Below are 27,256 nucleotides of genomic sequence, written 5' to 3' on the forward strand. Positions count from 1 at the left end.
CCTTTCCTGAGCTAGTTTGTCTCACTGAGAATGTACGTTCACTGAGTCCAGGTCCTGAATTTCCCTGTGCTTGTGAAAATTTATCTGTCTTGAAAGAAAAAAGAAGGAAGGAAAGGAAGGAAGGGAAAGAAAGGAAGGAAAAAGAAAGGAGAGGAAGGAAGGAAAAAGGAAGGAGAGGGAGGAGAGGGAGGAGAGGGAGAGGAGGGAAGGAAGGAAGGAAGGAAGGAAGACAAAAAGAAACAAAAAAGTGTCTAAATAGTCAGAGAATTCTAACTGATATGAAGAGCAGTGTTATCTGTCTCCTTACAAACTAGGATAGGAGACATGAAGCCAAACAGATGTGCCTGGTTTAAAATCTTCTGAAATGGGTTCTGTAAGCGGAGGAAAAGGGTTAAGAAAACTGAAGTTTCCATTCTACTTTGTTCTCCTTCTGTTCAGTGTCAAACAAGGTCAAGACCTATGCAGATTGGTGTTGCATTAGCAACACCTTGCTTGCAGGCTTAGCAAGGCATTCCTTACAACATGGTTTTCCAGACAGAACTGGACTCTATTCAATTAGTTTGTTTCAACAAAGTACTAAGCTATGATGGCATGCAGTAAATGCTGAATTAGATCTTCAGTGAATAAATCACATAAGTGCATATTTAGAAGTATCTCCCTCAGCAAGCATTCACAGGCAGCACCACAATTGCACTGAACAGGCATATCCCAGGCTGCCTGAGTGTGCACACAGTAAAGAGCAATCTCCTGGAAAATTGGCCCTATGAGACAAGGAGAAAAATCTGACACATTTTAAAGTTTAAAGTTGGTGATCAAGATTGACCATCCCATTGTGCATTCTTCTGCCCATGACTGCCTCAAATTCCTCAACAAAGGTAAATGAGCCTAGAAAGAAGGAGAATGGTTGAAATTGCCTTGAAAGATGTATGTGATTTTGCTGGATTTTTGAGACTTTGGAGATGTCATTTCACAAACTATTAAGGGGAAGTTTGAGGAAATCTTTGCTAGTAAAGGAAAAAAAAAAAAAAACCTAATCATAAAAACCCAAACAACACATAGCTCAGAAGACAAAAAAAAAAAAAAAAAAAAAAAAAAGGTAGTGGCAAAGGTTGAGACTTTGGAGCAGTTACACCTCTAGCTGTGGAACCCCTTCAGAAAGCTGCTGACAGAGCTTTGGCATCTGATCATCTCCTAACTGCTGATTAACATAGCACTGTTTTATATTTAACTCAGGCCAGTGCAGGAGGGGCTGGGGGTGGGGTTGTGTTGCTTAAAAGGGGAGTGCAGTAGGAACAATGTTCTTCTGTGTTGGTTCCCTCGGTCTCTCTGCCCCGCTGCATGCCTTTTGATCATTCATGTTTCCTCTAAATGCATGTTTCCTCTAAATGCATGTTATCTTTAATTAATTGAGTGCCTTGTGGAAAGCAAGGTGGGGGAGACAGACAGAGAACAGCTACAGCTACACAATTAATGTGCAACCCAAGTCTGCTAGTTTACTGAAAGTAAGTGCTGAAGTGACTTAAAAGCTTTAAATGATTCATGTTTTGCTCTGAGAACAGACCTGGGAGCTGAGATGGAAGGCATGGATTTTGAGGATAAGAAGTCCAAGAAGTACTGCATCAAGACAAAGCACGTGGCTATCATCTGTGGCGTTGTTGTTGTTGTAGGTCTTGCTGTGGGTCTTGGTGTGGGATTGAGCAAATCCCAGCAATCTCCAGAGTATACAGACCAGCCGGATCAGCAAGCAACTTCTCCTCCCACTGTGGATGCAGGTCCCTGTCCTACTAGAAGTGATGATTCTGGAGACTGGATAAATTTCAGGCTACCAAACTATGTGAAGCCTATCCACTATGACCTGGAAATGAAGCCTGAGATGGAGACAGACATTTACACTGGGACAGTCAATATTTCTATTGCTTTGGAACAATCTACCAGCCACCTGTGGCTCCACCTGAGGGACACCAAGATTACAGAAATGCCTACACTCAGGAAATCCTCAGGACAGCAAATTGCTCTGACTGACTGTTTTGAGTATGAGACACAAGAATACGTAGTGATGAAGGCAGAAGCGGAACTTACTGTCACTGATGAAAGTGATCCCTATATACTCACCCTGAAGTTTCAAGGCTGGCTGAATGGTTCCCTGGTTGGCTTTTATAGGACCACCTACACTGAGAACGGAGAGACTAAGTAAAGCGGATTTTATTTTATTTATTAAACTTTATTCTCTATTCCTGCTTTCTAAGACCTGCTCTTTTTCTGTGTCAGCTTCGCAACCTTGTCTCTCACCAACTTGTTGACATTTCTGAGCTGTTCTTTCTCATTCCCCTAAGGAAGATGTTGTATTTAAACCTTTTGGCTGTTGACAAGAGTGGGCAAGAGAGCTGGGGGCTTTATTTATTATTTTCAAACTACCAGTCCAAGGTTGTGCTTGAGATTTGCAGAAGGCTCCCTCAGAGAGACAGAGGCACTGAGGCCTGTTTTTTATCTCTGTAGTCCAATAAATAGAGTATGGCTCTCACCACTCTCTGCTGTCATTCCCCAACGTAATAGTTTTGGTGTGAAACACTCTTGTGATAGTTTTCCTGACATCGTGCTTCCTTGATGTTGCAAGCTTGAGGAATGTCTAAATTCTGTCATTCCTGCAGCTGGTTTAAATTATGAGTTAGGGAGATCCAAACTATGATGATTATACTTGACTTGGAGTTTCTGTGCTCCATATCCCCATTCTTTTTTTTTTTTTTTTTTAAGAGCATTTAACCTCATTTCACTTCCCAGATTTGAAATGCTTCAGGGGGATCCTGAAAAAGCTATTGTTCATGTTGAGGCAGTCCTTCTCAGTATACAGAGAGGATACAATGCCACCCATTTTACAATACTTACATTTCTGACGTGATTTATTCCAGCCTTTACATTTAGAAGATAAACTTGGCTAGACTCTCCTAGGGCCCTCTAGCAAGCCAAAAAACCATGGTCTGTTTTCCAGACACTTGTTTGCCCTCCTGGGACAATGGTGTCATGTGTGAGAGTTGCATCAGTTCCATACAGCTGCTGACAGGCAACACTGGAAGCAGCAGCAGTGATTGGCACCAGCAGCAGCAAATCCAAGAGGCAGAGGAAAAAGCAAGCACTCATTTTTTATATGTAAACATGGGTTATCAGATCTGGGAAGCAATCACGTGGAGAACAGTATGAAACCCCACCAATTCTTCTCTTGCTCCTCCAACTACTACCTCAGTGTTGTTCTGATTCGAAGTTGCCTTGATTTTATACAGTGAGCAACTAACACCTTCACAGCAGTTTTAAAGTGTAACCTGTTAGAATTTTTATAAACTAGGGTATGCTACTTCCATCTTGTTGAAGAAAACCTTGATATTGGGTGAATTATCCCATGTTTGTCACAACAATAGAACAGCAGGACCAGAATGCAGGTCTCTCGAGTCACAGAGCAGTAAGGCGATTGTCCACTCCTCAGACAGCGTAGAAAGACAAGGACCAAGCACCTAAGGGTAGACAGAAAGGAGATCTTAATAATCTAAAAAAAATCTTACAAAGTGAGTATACTTCATTGAGTTCCTACTCCTTGACCTTAGCATGAAGTCTGAAAATGCTCAAGACAAAAAGGAAGGTGTGTGAGGTTGTTTCTTAAGCTTGACAAGGACTCTAATAGGAATGTGTGAATGCTGATTTCTGAGATGCTTTCAACATGGTTAAGTTTAAGCAGACTGTCTCTGAGGCAGAAGAGACCATGTACATGCTAGTGGTAAGTACAGCTTTGAAATGAGAGCAACCACCAGCCAGATTTCAAGCTGCTACTATTTGGCAGCAGGGTCAGACTTGAAGATCTTAAAAGTCTCTTCCTGCCTACATGATTTTATGACAGGTTAAGGAAGGATGGTGAGGAAAATGTTTTCTTACTTATTAAATATGTTTTGCCTTGGCTTTCTACTCAAACCCAGTGATGACTAGCATTAAATTTTTCTTGAGATTTGATGCAGATAATTACCCTTGAAAAATTTCAACCCAAATGGGTACAGATTGGATCAGGTGATAGCAAATTTCAAGGAAATCCACTAACAGTGGATGCAAGAGAGAAGGGAGCTGAGGTGAAAATCAGAGCCAATTTGTAATTAACCTATGCCCCCAGCCTTTCTGGGACAGCATGAGAAGCAGTGGGACCTTTTGAGAAAATTAGTGGTCCTGGAAGTCAGCTTCCAGGATAGAGCTATCTATATGTAAGGACAAAGGTTTGCCAAAGCATTGCTGTAATGCCTTTTGTTTACAAAGTGGGCAGAAGTCCAGACTCTTCTGTTGCTTAGATTCAAATCTCCCATCACGTTTTGTGGAAAACATGTAGGTCTGTGATGAATGTGCCTGCAAGCCTAGGAACCTTGAAGTGGATTTGCAGATACCTTGGAAACACAGCTGCTTAAATTGACATGGAAAAGCAGGTAGGGAACAGGAGAGCAGAAACTTTGAGAATGAAGGTTTTAGGCATAGACCTGCCTAGATTCTCCTGAGGGTGCCTGAATCCAGTTGTAAGCACTGAAGTCTTTTCCTAAAACTACTCTTTTGTCTCTGGGCACTTCGTTCCCCACTGATGAAAGGGGAATGTCTTCGCCTATTAAAAATAATGTAGTAAGTATAAATATATCACAACTGTGTTGTTTTCAGATACTGGGGAAAGGCACAAGAGTTTTTGTATTATTGATTCTTTTAACTCACCAGCTCCTGTCAATGAATGTGCTAAAATCTTCTGTTATTTTTGCATAGATATTACAGAAATAGAAACATGTCAAGACATCTGATTTTGATTTGACATTGCTATTTGTGGCAGTTTATGGTTTCTTTTTCATAGGAATTCTATCTGTCCTTCATAAGAGTGGAACAAGAAGCTCGTAAATGAATACTCAGTTGGGCACATCTCTAACATATAAGAGGATCTGCATTTAGAACTTTATTGATTAGAGAAAGGCAATATTTTGTTGTTGTTGTAAGGAAGTGACACTCCTGCCTCTGGCTCAGAAGCAATATTTTCTCGAAAGAAGCAATGAATATGAACTTAAGGAAAGGCTGGTAGAAAAAAAAAACAAAACAAAACAACACACCTCATTTAGCTCAAGGGGGGAACTTTATATACTAAAACCTTGTGTTTTGGAATAATAATCGGGAACAACAGCTGGATGCAATCTCAGATCTTCATTCCTTATTACTACTGTATTTACAACTGCTACCTCCAGTTCATATTTAAAGTTCTGAATATCAAAAGCAAGTAGAAGGGTGGAAGCCACCATGCAGAGAAAAAAAATCTTATCTAAGATCTACATAACACAGCTTGAAAGGAAATTGCATCATCACATGTTTTTAGTGCTACTTCTGTGCAGACCATATCCTGGATTTCTCATATAGAAACAGCAGCACTGAGATTTTGCAATGCTGATATCTGTTTGTCTCCACAAATATATGAGGATAGATAATCACCTTCTAGATCAAAAAAGCTATCATAGTGTCATCAATCTTTAGGAACAAGATATAAATGTGCCAAGATATATAGGCAAATTTTTAAGCAATAGATGTGAAGCGTTGCCCTGAGGACTTGGCAGTTAATTTCATTGTGAAATAGCTTTCTAATCCAACCAAAAGTAAAGAGTGAGATCAAACAGTTTACCAAGCAAGTGAAATTCTACTGAGACTGAAGTTAAGGTGAATGTTCATCATGCTTTCTGACCATTAACTTTAGTTACTATTCCAGTGAGCATAAATGGTGAAAATGCAGATCTTATCTCCAACAGGCTTGTATATGAACCTTGTTGCTTTAAGTTCCTAATGACCAGTTTAGTATTTAAGCAACACAGAGAAAAGCCAAAGGCAACAGAAAAATTGAAAGTTTGGTTGTAAAGTGAGCCTGTAGTCTAACTGCAGATCTGTAATTTACGATGTACACTTTTAATTACTTTTTGGAAAGAAAAACTACCTTAACATATTCAGAGCAGCTGTAGAATTGCTGTCAGAAAATGCCCAACATTCCAGATTAATTGAAGAAGCATCTGCATTCTCTTTCACCATTAATCACTGGAGAACACACTCTGCCACTGAACAATTCATTAATGGGGGAGTCTAATGCCACTGTGAGAAGCAAGCATACAATACAAACTTTCATAACCTTCACCTTATTTTTTTCCATGGCTCCTTATTTCCTCCAGCAGTTTTTGCAAAAGTGAGATATCTTTCTAAACTCACCCTACCACAGTGAACACAGCGTAAGTTCTGTGCTAGGATGTTTACCTAGACTTTCCATGCTTTCCCCAGCAGTTTTCTCATTGGAGTCAGGCAAATGTAACAGCAGCAGGAGATAAATGTATTTGGTAACTATAGAGAAAGAAACACATAGGCAGGGTGAGATTTCAAGGGCACTTAGGAAGGTGTCTTCCTGGAGATGTTCAACACTCCAATCCCAAGATTGGTACAGAAAACAGTGGGAATGCTCAACAGAAAGGTGAGCAAATTTTTTACCACCTGGAAAGGGTCATTTGTCTCTTATTTCTGGCTCCTAAAAATATTCCTTGAAGAGTAATTGTCTTTAATTTTTGCTTTAAACCTAGAGGATGTTGATGACAGGTTTTGTGGTACACGTGTTCCACTAGCCTATATGGTGTTAACTTGTGCATTTGTGATATCACTCATTTTTATGAATGGGCAAGTGCACAAAAATATTTGTATTTGGTTTTACTTCATGAAGTTGCTAAATACTTATGCATTGCAGATAAGATTCAGAAAGTATGCAGCAAAGGCTTAGAACAATCTGCCAATCTGTTGTTTGTTTAAGGAGCATTGCAGCTACTGATCATGAGCCAACAGATGCACGGAAATCCTTTCCTTGCTTTGACGAGCCCAACAAAAAAGCAACTTACAATATATCTATCATCCATGAAGACACATATGGAGCACTTTCAAACATGCCAGTACAGGTATGTATTTCCTAACTCTACTGCCTACAGGGAATCATTCCGTAAAGCCAGGGGATCACGAAGCCCTTGTACGTTTACAGACTCTACCACCTAAACACAGTAAAACAAATGGTTGATAAATATTCCGTAAAATACAAGTGGTTGTTTGGTTAGAAATCCCAGCAGCCAGTCAGCACACTACATAACACTATAGAGCCACATTCAAAGCAGATACGACATACATCTTGTCTTTAGCTAGCTGGCCCTTTCCTCAGATAGTCTAGATGAGTAACCCCTACTAAGCATATGCAGGTAGTAGCAGGTTCTTCAGTCAAACCAGGTGGACTCTGAGAAGAAATACTCAGGAATACAGTGGCTTCCTTTGTGGCGAGTCCCATAATAATCAGTAACTATATAATGTTACAAAGCAAAGACTTGCTGATCACAACCACGTGGCAAAGGAAACCATTAGCAGGAAAGTCTGGTACTGTTACGCTTAATATCACGGAATCTAAAAATCCCTCTCAGCTCAGGGCTATGGACACTTGTCAGTCCACCCCAACAGTAATTTTCTAAATAATCTATTTCTGGAACTGCTGCATCAAATTCCAAACTTGGAATGAAATTCAGTGGCATCTATATCTGGGCACTCTAGAAGACTGAATGGCTTTCAGCAGAGACAGCTTCAAATGAATAGCTTAACTGAATGCATAGTCCAGTGTGCAATTTCCAATGAATGTGTTCTGAAGTGGGAGATAAAGTGCCAAGTACAAAAAGAAAAGAAAAAAAAAAAAAACACAAAAAAACCACCCACCAACTTCCAGCCTTGGAGCTGTTGACATTTGCATCTTTCCAACCGCTCCCCATCCAAAATACAAAGGTCTGCTTTGCTGTATACTGTTTTACTTAAGGAGTTGCCCAAATCTTAACCATGCACTTGCAGTGCAGCTGAGAGAACTATAACCAGTCTGACACAGCAGAGACTCACAGGCCTCTTGCAAATTTAAATCTCCAACCTATGGTTATTAAAAATATTTTTAAGATACCTGAAAGAGAAACAGGTGCTTTGGTAAGCAGCACATGTGAAAGGAGAGCATTTATGGTAGCTTTCCTTAAAGACCTCAGATAAGTGAGGGCACCGGCAAGGGATGTAAGAGCGTAAAACCAGATGCTTTCAAGATTTAGTAGCTTTTGAGATTTACTTTAAATCTTAAAGTGTATATCTTGTCCCTAATACAAACATAAAGCTTTCAAAGGTCTAGGTGCCACTTGTTAATTAATTTGCCAAAATCCAAATACAGGCAGGGAAACATGATGCTGTGTTCATCCTAGGGTTTGACTAAACGACAACAGCAGGACCATTTTTCACTTGGTGAGATTAGAAGGTCAGTTGCTCAGGGATGAGGGATCTCTGGAGAATCAATTCAATAGACATAGACACAGGTGTCACAGACACATAGTGCACAGGACACATTGTACATTATGTATTCATAACAGCTTTGGTTGTATAGAGCTTTATAATCCATGTGGCAACGTCAATTCAGCAAAGTCAGGACCATGTACAGTTCATTTTTATTTCTCACCGGAGTGAATTTTGTTTAACTTTTTTTCAGTGAGACCCTGACTTTGTTGAAGGCAGAAAATACAGTAAATTGGAGTCAAATAGTGAAAAGCAGATTGTGAATATATCTGTGAAAAAAAAAAATTTTACTCATGAAATCACATTAGTGGTAACATCCAGTTTGTATGCTTCATTTACATTGCATTTATAACAAATGAACCTTATAAAGTACTGAATCTCCAATAGACTAGTGCCTTTTATATATTTTGCCTTTCTCCTATTTTAGTCATCCAGAGGATCCAGAGGATGACTTTTAGTCATCCAGAGGCTCAAAAAATTATCAGACTGTTCATAGTAGATAATGGATAGCAGAAATTAGTATTCAGAAAACGAATCGCATAAAAAACATTTATGAATTTGTTCATGTAGTTCAGCTGAGAAAACCTAGAGTGCTTTTTAATTAATATACGAAATAAAAGCTACTATCATGTCTTAAAGAACCCACCAATTATCAGTGCTAACAAGTTCAAGATTTATTAGTGCAGACTTTAACCTAACTAACATCTCTGCACTCCCTGATGCCTACATGTTGCACAGATTTAAAAGAGGACAGAATCCAGCATTTCCTCTTACCTGTCCATAGAGATATTATTTTATGCAACTATTTCAAGATGCATAAACTTTCAATAATACAACATATTGAAATACAGTGTAAAACTCATGCTGACCAAATTCCTATGCATGTGAATGATTTCAAATCATTGTTGCAAAATTAGAATCAGGTAAACTTATGTAACAGAGAAAAACAGTTTATTTTTGTGTATTTTGTCTGTTCTCATGCCATCAGAAATGGGATGCCAAAAAGAGGTAAATTTGTAGAGGTAATTTATCGTATCTATGTAGTCTTATCCCTCATAAAAACATTATACTTTCTTTTGCATATGTTTGCAATTTCAGACTCAATTCTTTTTTCATTTCTGCAGGAAACTGTATCACTGGGTAACGGCTGGAATCGGACAACTTTTCAGAAGTCAGTTCCCATGAGCACTTACTTGGTATGCTTTGCAGTGCACCAGTTTGAGTGGGTAGAGAGAAGATCTAATAGCGGAATACCTGTAAGTTCTATTACAGAGCAAACAACAATTCAGATGACAGATATACTGTAATTTGCACTTTTATTTTTAATGAATCAGCTCTTTTTATAACATAAGCAGGATTTTTTTCCTTTCCTATAGTGTATTTTACATGGTAGATCAAACTAAGTGTTCACAGTGGTCCCTCCAGTCTTCTTTGGCCCCAATGGATTCCTCTAGAGTTCAGCTATTTCAAAAACAAGAATTTCACAGCTGTAGAACCATAGCATTATTTGGACTGGAAGAGGCCCTCGAGATCAAACTGAACACCAGTTCCCATCACTAAAGGATGCCCTTACTGCCACATTTACATGGGTCCTAAATATTCCAAGGATGAGGCCTCCACATCTTCCCTGGGCAGTCCATTCAACACTTGACCACACTCTCCCTGAAGAAATTCTTCCTAATGCCCAATATAAACTGTCCGTGGTGCAACTTGAGACACTTTTCTTGTGTCCTATCCTTCATCACCTGAAAGAAAACTGAAGAGAACTTCTGTAGAAAGTTTTAGAAGTTGTTCAGTGTTGTAGAAAAAATTGCAAAAAAGAATTGCTAAAGACAAATGCTGAATAAGGCAGAAAACTTTGCTTTCTAGATATAAAAATTCACTTACTAAGTGCTCATCCATGCCACACTCCTGATTATGGAAGATTATGGATTTGCTTAGCTGAGGAATGAGATATTCAGATCTGTTGACTGTTGGGAAAAACATTCCATAGTTTGCTATATAAACTGTTAGCAACAAATCATCTAATGGAAAGTATCCACAATCCATATATTTCTGTCATAAACAATAGCATGTAACTCACTCACAATACGTTATTTAAAAACTCTGCCATCATCCCTGAAAATCATTTCCCTAGCAAAGACCTCAACAGAATCCATGGTGGAAAACATGCCCACAGCTGGAAACAACTCTCCTGATCTAATTATCTGTCAGGTACCAAATATCTGCTTTGGAAATAACAGAAGAGATTACAAGAAGAGATTTGAAACTCAAAATCAGTTCTACTGCACACTGAAGGTTTGGAACCCATTAATATGAATCAGTTAGTGGACTGAAGACTGCTAAATTGGGTAAAGAGCTTACTGAAGTAGAAATTACAGATTGTAATTGCGAACTGACCCTGAGGGAAATCCCTTGGCTGGGATGGATTCCCAATTGAATTTCATAAGCTTTTTTTGGTTTCTATTTATTTATTTATTTATTTTTAATTCCTTTCCTATTTCTGATCACTTTCTCATCCTTCCATTGGAGGAAGTGTAATTTCATGGTATTGAGACCAATGTGTTGTCAGGCTCAAAGAAGGCTCCTAGTGTAGGGCAGCTCCTTTGCTCAGTTGGGATCCTAAATGTCTGGCTGTTAGACAGGACCGAGGAGTAAACAAGCCACGCAAACACAGCCAGAAGAATGTGGCCCATTTATAAGAGACAAAGAGCCTACAAAAAGATGTACCAGCTATCCCAAAGCCAGAAAATTCACTCAACACCACGGACATTCAGGGACAGGAAAGAGGACAGCCCACAGTTCCTGCAAGCACAGCACTGCAGTTCAGCTCTGGGGTTATATACCTAGGAGTACTTGGACAAAGAAATTTAGAGGAGGAAAAATAAACGGCTCTTCTTGAGTTCTGAAGGGAAACTTTGTCTTTCCAGCATGAAGATAATGTCTCAAAAAGCCTTTTCACACTGTAGGACTACTCATCATGGTTATGGATACCGTAAGGACTCCTGGGCTCAAGGTTTCCTATTATTTGACAGTGACAGCCAAAGCAGCCCCAAAGCAGCACACCAAATCCAAGGGTGGAAAAGCCAGCACTCAAGACATCATTTTTTCCCTCCATCAAAGTTCAGATATGCAAAAGGAGCATGGAAATGATCCCCCCCCCACAGAGATAAAAGATGTGCCTTCTCAAAGGGACTTCCAAATTAATGAACAGATCAGATCAAGAGGATTTCCTTCAGGATACTTGTGCAGGTATCCTTCTTGAGAAAACAAGGCCTTAAAGAAGGAGAGGCTGGTAAGGCACTCAGGCCCTCACCCAAGCTTTGGAGTGGGGAGATGGCCTTTGCCAGCTGCTGGAAAGAGGTCTTAACAGTTTTGCAGCATTCTCAGATAACATTGACTTTGTCTCTCTTATGTATGAGATTTGAAAAAATTATATATCATTTGACATTTAAAACAAAATGGCATTTAACTTTTTTGAATGTCAGGAGATAGAATTCAGCATTCAGAGAGCAGTCTCTTAGAGAAAAAAATGCAGTGCTATGTGTGTGCATGTTAAGTTATTTTTCAATGTTTGCTACCTTCTGGTTCCCCTTAACTGAAGACTACTCTAATTGTCTCTCTATTTTACAGCTGAGAGTTTACGCCCAGCCACAGCAACTACACACGGCGGAATATGCAGCAAATGTAACAAAAATTGTGTTTGACTTCTTTGAAGAGTACTTTAATTTGAGCTACTCTCTTCCAAAACTAGGTGATTATTAGTACTTACATTTTTCTTTTTGCTAATTCACTGTCATTATGTTTTTCCTACTATTGCCTGTGCTTTGGTGGAAAACAGAGCATGAAAGCGTTTTGTTACTACCTGCTACTATTCTTTCAGGATGTAAAATTGTACCCATGTAGTTCTTCAATATCATGGAAAGAGAGTTGGTGTCAGTAACAATTCAGTTAGTTCTCACAGATGAACTGATCCTGGCACAGTTATTTTAGAGTGACTTGTGGAAAATTAAAGGAATCACTGGTGACATCAGCAGAGGAACATGATGAGCTAAAATAAAGCCAGATTAACTTTGAGAAAAACATGTATCACTTTCACGAGGATGTCTGGAAAAAAGTCAGCCATGAGATAAGTAAAAATATAAACTCCCAGAGTGTATGTCATACTATTTACTAATCTCAAAGTGGGTGTGTAACCACATCTTAGAAAGACGAACGTAGCCCAGTATATAATTCAAGTTGCTACTGCTGGACTGACAAAAGACAGAACAAAAGCAGGTAAAATATCAGATGATTCCCATGGTTACAAAATAAGCCAAAAAATAAAGTACCATTGGGCATCCTTTAGCTTGGGCTATATGGACTGTGGACTTGATTTATGTAGCTTGAAGTAATAAAGTCAGGAATGTAATCTGAGCTGTGAAAATGCATTGGAAACATCCCCTCCTAAAACCTCCAAAGAGGTTCATAAACTTCAACTTTTTTTTCCCCCTAGCCTCTTAACTACAAATAAACACATCTAACATTACTTTAATGATAGATACTTACCTCCTTTCAAAATATTGGAGGAGTTTACTGGTTTACAATCAATGAATATACAGATGCTATAGTATATACAGGAGTTCAGCTGATGTAATTACTGTACTAGAGTAGGAAAAAAAAAAAAAAGTAAACAAACCTGATGAATCAAATTTGGTTCTGCAAAGCGTTTGAGATATTTCCACCTGAGTTACAGCTTCTGTAATTGCCATTCTCCTTGCAATCCTCATTTTAACACTCTGTGAAGCCCCTGCCAGACTATTGCCTTTGATTCTATTATCATATTGTTTAAATTAAAATTACTAATTTCTGTTTTCTATTAGGGTGGAGTGATGGCTGTTTGTTCTATTCAGTTTTAAATCCATCTGTACTTTTTCCACTCACTTGAATAGAAAGGTAGTGGTCATTATTCGCAGAAGAAAATGCCAGTCCAATTTAATTCACAATTCTCATTTAAACCTGTATTGATTACTGACCATGAAGGAGTGACCCTCACAAATTGTCAGGAGTAGAAGCAGATGTTGTTCACTGCATGGGGGATTTACTTCAGTTAACGCATCAATAAATATCTTTAATACAACAGAGTGACAAACAATGACATGCCTCACTATGCCACAGTTAGTTTCAGGTGGTTTACTGCCCACATCCCCAGATAATACCATTAATTTCTGGAGCCAAAATTAAGTAAGGTATGATATGCATGTTCTCAGGAGATGGCATAGCATCCTGTCTCAGGGCAGATTCTCAGCTAGTGCAACTGACTATAACTCTGTTAATCCCAGAAGAGCTTAGGCTCTTGCTTTCAGCTTCTATAGGCCAGTCCTGTGCTTCTTAAGCAAAGATGATGGACTCAGTCCACAGCAGTAAGCCAGAACCATACATGCAAAACATGCATAGCATTTCAGAGCAAAACAGGCTATGAAAAAAGCAGAAAGAGGGTAATTCAGCTGACTTAAAAGACACAGTAGTAATCATGTTCTCTTTCTTTCCATGCAGATAAAATAGCTATTCCAGATTTTGGAACAGGTGCTATGGAGAACTGGGGACTGATCACATACAGAGAGACAAACTTACTTTATGATCCCAATGAGTCTGCCAGTTCCAATCAACAGAGAGTGGCAGCTGTGATAGCCCATGAGCTCGTTCATCAGGTAAGTTTAGGACACAGTTCATTTTTTAAAGTGTTTTAAATGTGCAGTAGCATTTTTTCAATTGGGAAAGTGGCATTAATTAATCACATCTCAGGATACTCTTCATGTGCTCACACTTTGATTACAAACATCATATTAAAACCACTCCGTGTTAGAACTTCACACTACCAGAACTACTATAACTGCCCTTGAATTTTTCTCAGGAAATTAAAAGCTTGGGTCCATACAGTGAACCAGCTTATAAAAATCTGTCTGAAATGTCTTAAATGAACTAATTTGCATGTGCAGATGTCTCTTTTGGGCAAGCAAACAGGAACAACTACACACTCTGGAGGCTGTCTGAAAACATATCTGTACAAGCACAAATCATCAAATCAAGAGGAAGTAACTAAAAATATTCTCATGGCATATGAATCATTAGCAATCTCCCCAGTAATATGTAATTTTATAATAAAAAGTAAGTTTTTAACATCAGGCAAGGACTGAATTCCAACTTAAACCCCAGAATTAGGATAATTTTCATCTGGCAACAGCAAGAAATGTAAACAAATATGCTATGTGAAGATGTGAAATACAGAAATGTACATTTAATACTCAGCTACTTCTTCTTTCACTGTTTATAATTACAGTGGTTTGGAAATATTGTGACGATGGACTGGTGGGATGACTTGTGGTTAAATGAAGGATTTGCCAGCTACTTTGAGTTCCTGGGAGTAAATGTTGCAGAACCAGAATGGCAAATGGTAACTATTTCTGTCTTGTAGAGGGATATCAGGGGTGGGGGAGCATTTCGGAAGAGCACATGTAATGTTATAATGCGATGGAAAGAACAGCAATGATAGCAAAGTAGCAAACTTGTAGGCTAAAAGAAGTGAGGATATGCTCAATTGCAGCAGACACAAAAAAAATAATCTGTTTACCCTTGGAAGGCCTTTGATAGGCAGACAACTCCAGCAGAACACCCTTCCCTCCACTGCCAGCACTTAAATGAGATCTGAGGAGTAGATCCTGGCTCCATCCCTTCCAGTTACTCAGGAGCATTGCTTGCACCTGAGCTTCCCTGAGGCTGGCCCTGCCTTCTCACCAGGTGCTCAATCACTGGTTCAAGCCATAACTTAGCATTTCCACTACAGCATAAAAATAAGGTAACAACAATGACAACTTAAAATGTATTGAATAAAAAAAAAAGAAACCACAACAGCAGTGTGGTACTGTGCAATATAAAGAAAAGGTTTGATCAAACATTTCTACCTCCCTATGTTATACTCTGAAACTAATCAAAATAAACTTTGTAAAATTTTAGTCCACTGAGAACAGTTATTCCTTCTAACAAGTGAAGTATTTAGTTATTATTTTGGCAGACGATACCTACGTGGATTCTGTGCAGAGCCTTAGAGCTGTTGAAAGGTTGTTCAAATATCCAGCACTGGAAGACAGAGAATCTCATTTATTTAGGTTGTTTGGCTGTAGTAACTCTTTACAACTTGAAGTGCCTCTAATCTGCACAATGTAAAGTTAGGCAGTGACAGGGAATGGCCTGTGGTGCTAGCTGTAGCAAAAACAACAGTTGCTTCCAAGGCTTCCAGAAAAAAAGAGTAGCTTTAAATAATCATTACACTGTGAGCAATGATAGCAGTGTGCAAGGAAAGTGAGGTTTCTGACAAACAAATGTGATGGCACATGGCGTTCATATTTCCCTTAGTCATCCAGGAGTAATGACATTATATATACTAGAAAATGTACAATACATACCCTGGAAGGAAGTGGATATGTGCTGTAAAGATTAACGCCATCATCAAGACTAGTGATGTCTGGAGCAGGCAGCATCTACCTGCTACTCAAAAAATATCTGAGGACAAAAATCATTCTTGCACTTCTTTTGGACTTTGAAGTAGGAGATCTGCTGTGCTGCTTCCATAAGAAATAACAATTTTCATTATTGAGCCTAGAATTTAAAAGTCCTTTTCATATGTAAATGTCATATTCATTTTAAGATTGAGCACCATTTCAGCATTTTCATCCTATGGAGCATTAGTAGAGAAAAACTAAATTGAAATTTAGTCTTGTACCAATATTGATAAAGAAGTAAGGGGATTTTGCTTACAGGTTATTTTATCCTTTAAAAAATGATAATTACCAGTACAATGGAGAAACCTCCTTCCCTCTCTCCCAGCTCCATTTTAGCAAGAGGAACCCCTAATGCTTTGAGATATTGTCACACTGCTCAAATCTATAACAAAGACTTCTTTTATGCCTACTGGGGGCTATACTGTGATATGATACACATGGGAAATGGGATTTGCAAAAGGTGATTTATCATAGTTAAGGAAAAATTGTATCCCTGCCATCTCAGAGGTAAAGTATGAATTTGCAAGCCCTCTTTATAGGGTATGACATTTCATTCCACTTCCAAATGCCTCCCCCTAGAGAAGCTGCAGCTCAAGCTATTTATTTTGTGAAGTATACAGTCCTGCTTTGTTAATCTTCTAACACCTTCTCTTTGTCAGCTTGAGCAGGTTTTAATTGATGATGTTCTCCCAGTAATGGAGGATGACTCTTTGCTTTCTTCCCATCCAATCGTGGTTGACGTATCAACCCCAGCTGAAATCACCTCTGTGTTTGATGGGATATCCTACAGTAAGGTAAGACATCCTCCTGCAGTGACTTCGCCTGCAAAGAAAGTGGAGGCTTAGGAGAGGAGATAAAAGTCAGAGGAGTTCATAGCCACAGTTCCTAAGCCAGCAGGGGCTGTGTTTGCACAGAGCTTTTCTCTGGGATGTTTCCTGTTATCATTGATGATTCAATCAAAAGTGATGGTGAGAGTAGTCACTGATACCAGCAGGATCTGCTACTAGAGTTTGAATTAAATTAAGCCTGTCACTGAACAGCTCCCTCTCCCCCCACCTGATGTGTTGATGCAGCCCAGTTAAATCAAGACACAGTCTAATACAAGGGCAGATGTCCATGTGTCTGCTCTCTGTCTTCCCTGGGGCAACTCTGGGACACCATAACTTCTATTTTTAGGAAGCAAGGCAGGGAATCAAGCAGTGAAAATAGGAAAATAATTTTTCGTCTTGTATGGATCGAAGGATCCCAGGCACCCTAGAAGTCTGAACAAATGTGGCCTATCTCCAGACTCTACAAGCACTGTCCCTAAACAGGAAGATGTTAAATACACTGTCCATTGAGTGCTGCAGAGCTCAAGCAGTCATCTCCCATACCATATTGCTTATGATGCTGATAAACATGGTTGTATTGACAGCTTCCTTATGATTATCTGTGGTTTCTATCTGATGTTTTCACTGAACATGCAAAATCCCCCATTGTTAAGTTCCACTTGTTCCTCTCCAAGTTCTCATTCCAACTAGAGAAAAAGTATGTATTTCATTGATTTTAGCTAACTCGTGCTTCAGCTAAAATCTATAGCCTTAGGTATTACTTTTATTAGCTAGACTTGATCCATCCATTTCCATCACTTTTCTGTTCTCAACTGTTAAATCCTCTATCCAACAATACAATCAGTATTTATTGCATCATAAATTCCTCACACACAAATCATAAACCATACTAAAACCTATGTTGTATAACACTGACTTCTTAAATCAAGCTAATGAAAATCAAGGAAACATCCAGAGTTAAATCAAATACACAGGACCAAAATGTATTTTATTGCCTAAGCAAGAGGCACATCTTTGCGCAGTCTAAAAAAAAAATAATAATAATAATTGAGAAAAAAAATCATAGCTTCAACTCATCTCTTGTGCCTACATAATTGCCACATGATTTATTTTTTTTTTTTTTTTTTTTTTTTAAAAAAAAAAAAAATTTAAAAATAATGATTTTTTTGGGAAATTCTGCTTGGGATATAATTTGGCTTAGGATATAATTTGGCTTGAATGAGAAAGTCTTCACGTAGATTTAGCTCAAATTACTGCTGGTATTTATATATAAATGCATGACAAAATTAACTTGTTTTCTGTTTGGTCTTATTTTGGCTTCTCTTTAGCATTTTTCTTAGAAAAACAATCTCCTCATGATAATATCCATCAATAAACAAATAAAGCACAATTTGGAATGTTCTGTTAGTTTTACCATAGCAATTACAAGGCTTATATGATCCTAGAAGTCTAATGAAATGCCTCAGGATCTGTGGAGCCATTGTAGTGTGTTCTGTAAATGAACCTCTAGCTTCTGCATGATCAGGACGGCATTATGCACTAGAAAAACCACACTGGAACAGAGATGGGTGAATGCAGAATTAATATAAATAATTGTATTCCAGTTTAATCATCCCTCTTAGTGCAGAAAGTCTTGTTAAAATAATAATGATTTTTTAAAAAATCTTTGTAATTCAAGCATTGATTACCTTTCTAGTAAACAAATATTTAAGAGTTCTGCTGGAAATTCTCTCTTGGGAGCCCCACAGTTTCGGAACCTCCCAGCCAAAGAAGCTTAGGATTAAAAGTTCCACATTTCCACTACACACAGTCCAATCATATGCTTGATAATCACTCTAACTCAGTCAAAAAAGTAGAGATACTATCAGATGTCAGCTACTCAAGTTAAGGTTGTTTTCTTGAATCTTCTCAAATATTTGAAATATAGAGAAGAAAACACTGGGGTTCCTATAACTAGTAATTTTGTTAGCATGGGTTTTTCCTCGTATATGCTCTGTTATTAACTTCAAAGGATGGACATGAGAAAAAACCGAAAAGCAACTGTATTAAGATACATCAACTAACTATGCATTGCAAATTAAAGGAAAATAAAACTTCACGGGCCTCAAATGCTTGCACAAGTGCTTAATTCTCCTCTGACTTTTTATTATAAATGGGAGGGGATGGTCTGTGAGAGGTTATATCACATAAGAAGTGGCTCATAGATAAAGCTGAGATACCCTACTGCACACACACAGCCTTATGATCACTGTTAATCATCAGTAGCCTTATGAAAGAACAGATATTCATTAGTGGCTAAGTTTCATTCAACCATTTACTGAACATACTTTGTGTCAAATAGATTTGTTACTATATCAGAGAAAGTATCATCTACTAATCACCTTGACTTCACAACAACAGTTGGTTCTGAGGCATACCTCTTCAGTTACTTTCCTTAGATGAGTGCAGCCAAGTTTTTATTCTCAGACACATAAATAAAGGAGACAGGATTTACCAAGAACTCATATGTAACATTTATGTTTTCATGGGACAACTGGATTTTTAAACCATTCATAGTATTAGGCTTTCAGCTGCCATTTGATTTAGTTGGAAAAATGAAAACACACTAATCCCCAAATCATATTTTGCATTTTAGATTTGTGTTGCATTGCTTTTCACTTTCCTCATTTTTTGCCTACATTGTTCTTTGACCTGCACTGTTCTTTGCTTCTTTCATCTGCATTCCCTCTGTGTCTTTCTTCTTTCGAGGTCCTAGTTATTTCTGAGACACCAAAGTCAGTCTCTTCTCTGATCCTTGTTCTACCCTGCTTCAGAAACTAAAGCTTTTGCATCAGTAATCAGCAAAATTCATTCTGAATATGGAGTTGACATCCCCACTATGTGATGCCCCCAGAATTGCAGTGTGTTAGTTCCCTATCTGCTGAGCATACAGTAGAACTTGCTTCCTTATTCAAGCTGTGGCTGGATGGGACTGGCTCCTATTTGAAGTGCAACAGGGAGCCCTACTTATACTAATAGGCAGAGTGGTGGCATAGTCACCCCCAGCAGCAGGCATCTGATCACTGCTAAAGACCAACTCTCACATGCAGAATCAGTTTTTTGTGCAGGCAGTGCTGCAAAGGAATGAGATAAAACACATCCTTTGTTAGACGGATAGTTTCTACTTTTGCTTTAAAAAATATTCATTCATATGTTGCTTTTCAGGTGAATGTAAATGTGATGTTAAAGCAGTGTGGAATGACCTTCTTCCCTTTCCCCTCAGGGTGCATCAATTCTCAGGATGCTTCAAGACTGGATTACACCAGAACTCTTCCAGAAAGGGTGTCAGGTATGAATAGCACCAAAACATGCCAGGAAAGCAGCCCTTCCTCATGGGGCAGTAGCAAAGTCGTTATTCAAAAAGCAAATATGAGAAATTCTGCTATTAGTGGGAGAAACATTCAGCTTATTTCAGTGCTGAGAGGACAATGTCAAAGTAAAGCTCCACTCTCCCACAAAACAGGAACACAAACTGCAGGAAGATTTGATAGTCTGCCAATGAGAACCAAAATTTATGACAGCTCATAGCAGAGGAACTTCTTAAACTGTTGGGTTGATCCTGTTGTCAGCTAGAATTCCTGCATTCAGCTGTAAAGCATATCTGCAGCTTCATGAGACTAGCCAACCCCAGCCAGCTTGTAGGAAAATTCTTACAGGTGTAAACTGTGGTTGTAAAAAAAAATGGTGCTACTAAACTACAGAAATTGAAAATAGCATAGAGAAGACCATCTAGAAATAAGGTTATCTGCTCTTTCCATTAAATTAACATCTGATGTCTCTGGAAAGTTACAATGCAGATTTACCAAATACGCTTTTAATTCCTTCCCTTCTGGAAAGCACATCTATGGGCAACTACAGGAAAGTTGTATTTTCCTTGTTTTTTCCTTTCATACATTCAGTCAGGACAGTCCTATGATATAGGAAAACCACCTTGTCCACAAAAGATAAAAGCTTCTTCTTTTCCCAGCTTTCCAAACACAAAAACAGGTAGCTGCAGCTAACAATGAGACAAACAGCACCATCTACTGACTAAATCTCACGAGGTCCACTTGACAGGGTAGGAAAGCACGCATTAAACCGACAGAAGGGGCACAGGATAGGAACAGTGTTTAAAGCTGGCAGATACACCATTATTTCTTATAATGCTATTTTTTTCAATTCCATTTTGACCACAGCTTAGAGGTGACCAGACTTCTCTGCTTCCACAGCTAGAGAAATCTCCTGAAATAGCTTCCCCATTAGAACAACCTCTTTCGTTCTACAGAAAATTGCAGCAGAGTGTGCTGCTATCCATTCAAATGAAATACAAAGAACACACAAAAAGTGCTGACTTTCATTATGGGATACATAAAAAGGAAGTTTATCAGATGAATATGAATCCATTTAATCATGTGGTAATACAAGATGGATGCATCAAGGGGTTTTACGCTCTGACAGAAACATCTCTTCAGTGAACAGCTTTATCTTCCCTAATATTATTTTTTACTTTGCTGGTTTTCTCCTTGAGATGTATATACTTAACAAAATTGTTCATAAGATGTGAAGTTCTCATCTGGAAAATATGTGTAGATACATATGTAGGAGTGTGTATATCGATAAATAAATCATAATATATTATGAGTGATTTAAAGTATTTCAATACTTTCCCACCTACAACATTATCACTAGAAAATGCTTCTTTTTATTTAACAGACCTTTTCAGTATTTCTGAGGAACTTTTCCATACTTTCACCTTAGGCAAAGCTAGAAGAATCGCTTAAAGCAACTGTTTGCTTCCTGTACTCATGAAATTAAGGCAACAGATCTCCTTTTTTAGGACAGCCTAAAACATTCCAGGGGTATTGTGCAGGAGCTCTGTTGTGGCCTGTAAAGATGGAGAAATAAACCAGTGTACAAACAGCTTAAGGTCTCTCCAGGTTCAATAAAATGTCACCCACAGATACTCCACGCAACTGATCCTATTTGAATACATGCACTGTTTTCATAGGAGACAAAGAAAGAACTGATAGTATTTTCACAGTCTTCTACCTCCCCCTAGGCATATTTGAAGAACCACCATTTCCAGAATGCCAAGACACAAGATTTCTGGGAAGCTCTAGAAATGGTACGTATCCAAACTCTCACTTATACAAATTCCAGGTCTCACTCTACTGATTTCAATTTCCTAAACATTCTATATTCTATGGCTCTTCTGTCAATGAGAGATCACAAGCTAGGCAGCCTCCCAGCATATTACAGCATAACTTATTTCTAGGAACTTTACATTATTTCTTTATCTTTGGCACAAGAGTGTGGGGAGTGGAATAAGAAAAAAGAAAAGAGAACTTGTTAACAAACAGCCTGCTTCTGAAACATCCCTTCTGCATTTCACACTCATTTGATGGGTGAAAACATTCCTCATTCACCACAAACTTACACACCACATCCTCAGTCATCTCTAACCAGATTCACGTGTTTGAAAGCTCTCAATATTATAAATTACCAACTAATTTTGGTGCTTGTCTCCATCTCTATTTTCCAATTCTCAGCGTGCTTGTTTTGTGCCACAGCACTTTCTGATCTTTCCCTTTCTGTATTGCTGTCCTGTTTCTTTCTATCTCATTATCCTTTAGAAGTCTACCTAAGAACCAGGTTCTTCCCTAATGCTATTTCCTTTCCCTCCCTTCACTCAGGGTGGACACTCACCCAACCCAAGTTGCACCTGTGTCCCCTTTCTAGTTCCCTTTTTCTTCTTGATCTCATGCTTCTTCCTACTCAACTACAAGCTCTCTCTGATTTTCTGCATCTTCACATCACCAAGTTTATCTAAAAAAGGATGCAGAGCATAACCCTTCCCTCACACTCAGAAGTCTGAGAGGCAAAAGCAACTTTCTCCAGCTCCAGCCTTTTGAACAGAAGTTCTTGGTCCACAGAACAGACCAATCTTACATTAGTTTAGCTGCTGGTGATAACAGCGGCTCCCCATTCACACTTGAAACAAAGCATGCTGCAATGCAACTTCTAGCTTTAGGAAGTCTTTTTGTGTCCTTCCTATCCTGTTCTATTGCTTAAAAAAAAAAAAAAAAAAAAAAAAAAAAAGAGAGAGATCTTGCAGCTTGCAAGAGGCCTCCTTCAAAGAGCCCTCGGTATTTCTTGCCCATGTTACCATCCAGTCTCCTTCCCACATACTTCTCATTTCCTCTGTCTGAGTTCAAGTTTCTAGATAATTCTTTCTGCTAGAGATTGTTTTTCGTTGTTGTTTTTTTTTCTCTTTGGCCTGAGTTTGCTTTTGCCCTGCAACCTTCTCCCATCATTCACAGGCAAGTAATAAACCTGTGAGTGAAGTCATGGACACATGGACAAGGCAGATGGGCTACCCTGTTTTGGAGATGGGAAGTAATTCAGTACTTACACAGAAACGTTTTCTCTTGGATCCCAGTGCAGATGCTTCATATCCTCCTTCTGATCTTGGGTAAGACCCTGCTGTAAATACCTGTCCAAAATATACACCCTCTTACTGACATACAAATAGGCAGTTTTTACTTTCTTGGTAAACTCAGAGCTTGTTTTTTGTTTTTTAATAGCAGGAATTTAGATGAAATATTACAAATTTAGGACAGCCTCAGCCCTTTGAATCAGGGCTTCATCATCAACCACCATAGAATGAAATTGGACAGGGTCTCTCACAAGACCTCATTTCCATATGCAGACATCTCAGATGTTTGCAAGATACCTGCTGAAGTACTGCAAATTACAGTCTGTCAGAATAAAGAAAACTGCCACAAAATTGTCTCTACCCAGAAATCAGATGTCATGATCCAGGTATTTTACACTGTACAAACTTATTCCTTTTCCTACATGACATAGGATGTATAACATAACACAATACAGGATCTTCTCTACATCTTTTAAAAGCACAAATTACTGTGAAATAGTTAGTCATTAATAAATAATACCGAGTCTTACCCAGAGCTGTTTTCTTTCTATTTAGCTCAGGCTAACATTGTTAAACTTAGCGTTACTGCACTAAGATCTGGGATAGCAGACTCAGGAATCCTTTTGCCTGAATTCAAGACTTGGAGTACCTTGCCATTTGTTATTTCTTGAGTAGAAATCCCAGCATGGTTCCTGCTTTAGCCTGTTGGGAAGCTGAGTTTTATACTGTTATACTATTCCTAAAATGAGGACGGAATCTGATTTTGACTGTGTAATGTTTATAAATGACTTGAAAATTAACTGCAATAATACATATATCCTAATGCTGATATTATCTATCCTGGGACAGACCTAACCTCTTGCCTAAAAGCTGATCTACTGAAAGTCAGTACCTCCCACTTACAGCCTCACAGATGAGGATGAGGAAGGTCCTGAAGAGATTCTACATCAAAATGGGACAGGCCACTTAATGTCTGGATGCAGGGTTTTGATTTAACCAGTGAAAACTATTAAGCCTTGTATATGCTTTATCCTTGTAAGAGGCCTCCCTCAAAGAGCCTCCCTCGGTATTTCTTGCCCATGTTACCAGCCAGTCTCCTTCCCACATACTTCTCATTTCCTCTGTCTGAGTTCAAGTTTCTAGATAATTCTTTCTGCTAGAGATCGTTTGTTGAAAATTTCAGGTGTGGTATCCTGGTCTGCCTGTTTGTTTCTAGCTTGTTTGGCTAAAGTGACCTCCCCTAAATGCTGACACTCAAAAGAAAAAGAAGTTTGAAATCTTGTGCTTTTAAAATAGTGCTACTGGGCAAATACGTAACTGCACCATAGCACATCAGGAATGTGACCTCAATATGCACAGCTGGGAGAACACAGCTATTATATCTGATGCTCGGAAAAAGCATTTCCATGTGCAATCCCAAGACCATATAATGAAAACTAAATAAAATCCCTCCCCTATTAAATGCATTTGCAAGCCATTTTAAAAAAACAATCTTTTACATGCTTTCTCTTGAGGAAACTCAATACTGAGGCTTCTGGTCAAAAAATAACCTCTCTAAATTCTATTGCAATAAGCTACATAAGAGAACTCGTAAAAACTCAACGAGTATAAGTCCCTTTAAATATGTACATATTTTTTAGAAGATACAAAACAATAGCTGATGTTTCTTCATGGAGACAACAGGGCATACAATCATCTTCATTTTGGTATTTCCTGAAAATTAACAATTAATCATTTAATACACAGTTGTAAATAAGTTTTCCTATTATCGCATTTGTCACAAAGGTGTTTATATAGAAGAGAAATCTCCCTGGGTTGGACTGTAATATGCTAAAATGGATGCTAACAGCAGGTGACTACCCAAAAGGGCTTAATAATTTTAGCAGCACTATGTAGGCAGTTGTGCAAGCATGCTCTCAGCATGCTCTGCCATCCTCTTCCACTGCCTGCCCCTTCACAGTCTTGGTCAGGCTGTGCTGTGGCTCTCTTACAGCCTTAGTGTCTAACCTTCAAACTATTCTCAACACATTTGGATATGGGGCACAGCCCAGACTGAGAAGCCTGCATCTAGCCACTGTGACTACTCACAGATGTGAAGAGTGAGAAGTAAGGTCACATTTGGTATTTCAGTTTTCTCATCTGTAAAAAAGGTTTAATAACACTTAACCACTTGTTAATAACACTTAGCCACTTATTTCAAGTGAGCACTGTGAAGATTAACTAGTATCTGCACAGAGCCCTGGACATATTAACACTGACATGAGTCATCCACGTGCAATCATCTTTTACTAAATTAATTGCTGTGCTCCTTGTTATTATCTGATGTGACATGAAGATGCTACTTAAAAGAGCTGAACGTTCCAGTGTTATGATAATAAGCTACACAGCACAGCACACCAGAAATTCATCTGCACAATTTCTGATTATGGGTAATTACTCTCTCCAGCACAGTTACCAAGAGGGGGAGGCTGTATTCAGAAAGATATGGCCCTAACACACTGATACCCTTAGGAAAAAAAAAAAAAAAGGATTCTCTGTAGGCACATGATCAACAAAGTACTGCAGTAACTTAGACTAACACATCAACATTGGATTCTGGACAAAACCATATTCTACTCCCTTTCTCCACCAGATGCATTTGAGAACTTTCTATAAATAGGAAATATAAGAGAAGCTATTTTTATTCTCCATCTCTAGAACATGAACACACTCAGACATTTCACGCTTTTTACTTTACTTTTCAGGGAATATAAATGCCCCAATCATACCACAGCAATGTCTGACATTTTGTTCTCTGAATAGAGTATCACAGTACAGAAATGGCTTTGTAACATAGACAACAGCTATTGGTAAAAAGCTAGGGAGGGTGAATTATGAGGGATATTTGGTAGATGAATATATGCACAAACACACAGTTGCTTCATAAAATGTGATGTACACATTTAGCCCAATAAAAGCATACGCTGGAGTCTTCTTTTTAGTATTTGATTTCAAATATAATTTGATTCTCTTTCCCTTTAAATAATTTCAGTTACAAATGGAATATACCAGTGAAATGGGGACTGGGGAATTCAACAGATTACACATTCTACAACGCCTCTGATTCTTCAGGTAAACTTCCTCGGCTCTTTTATGAGTAATAAATAGACAAAGATTTTCAGTATCCTTCTTCAGTCTAATCGCAGAGGTGTCCATTTTAAATTTAACAAACCAGCTGCCCCAGTGTAACTCACCATTTTAACACAGGTGTTGATATCCAGTTCATAATGCCCATATTAACTAATCTTTACTCAAAGCCACTAAAAAAAAAAAAAAAATCAAAAAAAAAAACAAAAAACAAAAAACTAAGTTGAGGCTTAGCTCTTATTTTGATATTCATTAAAACCAAATATTTGGAATCAAGGTATTTTGGAATCAAGGTATCTCCAGTGAGTTCTGTGTTATTTAAGATGCACCAACTAATCACTGTTTGTTTGTTTTTCAGGAATTACAATAACATCACCTGATAGTGCCTTTCTGAACATTAATCCAGACCACATTGGATTCTATCGTGTCAATTATGATAGTCAAAACTGGAACGAATTGACGAATCTTCTGGTCAGCAACCACAAAGTGAGTGCCACAATATTAATCTATCTGGTTGGTCTCTAACAGAGGTTTATAAAGGCAGGTTGTTTGTTTGTTTGTTTGTTTGCTTGTTTGTTTCCTGCAAATAATCCATGTATTCTTAATGACTCTCATCCTCTTTTTGTATAGACTTTTTCAGTTGCTGACCGTGCAGGGATTTTGGATGATGCCTTTTCCTTAGCAAGGTAAACTAATTCCCTGCAGAGTTCAACAGAAGTTTTTCACTTTCCATTTTCTATTAACTAGAATCCAGTGGCCAAAAGATAATTTCTGAATTTGTCCTGTTTCTCACCTTACGTTGCCCTCTAGAAGGAGCAAATAAAGCAAATAAGAGTATGTATTGTTAACTTGCAGTATCAACATAGTCAAGAGAAATGCTCCTCTCTACTTGGTGGAGGAAAAAAACCTCTTTAATTGCAGAGGTTTCAGAAAGGAGTACT

The 27,256-nt window shown here is 38.4% G+C and overlaps 1 protein-coding gene across 1 annotated transcript in view; it reads left to right on the forward strand.

Moving 5' to 3' along the window:
- Positions 1-1,283: 1,283 nt before the first annotated feature.
- Positions 1,284-27,256, forward strand: part of LOC122156792 (glutamyl aminopeptidase) — a 31,734-nt gene continuing 5,761 nt past the window's right edge. The window contains exons 1-13 of the mRNA XM_042811909.1: positions 1,284-2,190; positions 6,827-6,968; positions 9,492-9,623; positions 12,001-12,121; positions 13,903-14,057; positions 14,687-14,800; positions 16,565-16,699; positions 19,998-20,063; positions 21,813-21,878; positions 23,074-23,225; positions 26,221-26,300; positions 26,674-26,801; positions 26,946-27,001. Of these exons, the coding sequence (XP_042667843.1) occupies positions 1,574-2,190; positions 6,827-6,968; positions 9,492-9,623; positions 12,001-12,121; positions 13,903-14,057; positions 14,687-14,800; positions 16,565-16,699; positions 19,998-20,063; positions 21,813-21,878; positions 23,074-23,225; positions 26,221-26,300; positions 26,674-26,801; positions 26,946-27,001 (1,964 nt within the window). The 5' untranslated portion in view covers positions 1,284-1,573. The remainder of the gene's footprint in view (positions 2,191-6,826; positions 6,969-9,491; positions 9,624-12,000; positions 12,122-13,902; positions 14,058-14,686; positions 14,801-16,564; positions 16,700-19,997; positions 20,064-21,812; positions 21,879-23,073; positions 23,226-26,220; positions 26,301-26,673; positions 26,802-26,945; positions 27,002-27,256) is intronic.

This window comes from Centrocercus urophasianus, unplaced genomic scaffold (genome assembly GCF_019232065.1).
Source record: "Centrocercus urophasianus isolate 14NV4802_14NV808 unplaced genomic scaffold, USGS_Curo_1.0 seq_13, whole genome shotgun sequence".
Lineage (NCBI taxonomy): Eukaryota > Metazoa > Chordata > Aves > Galliformes > Phasianidae > Centrocercus > Centrocercus urophasianus.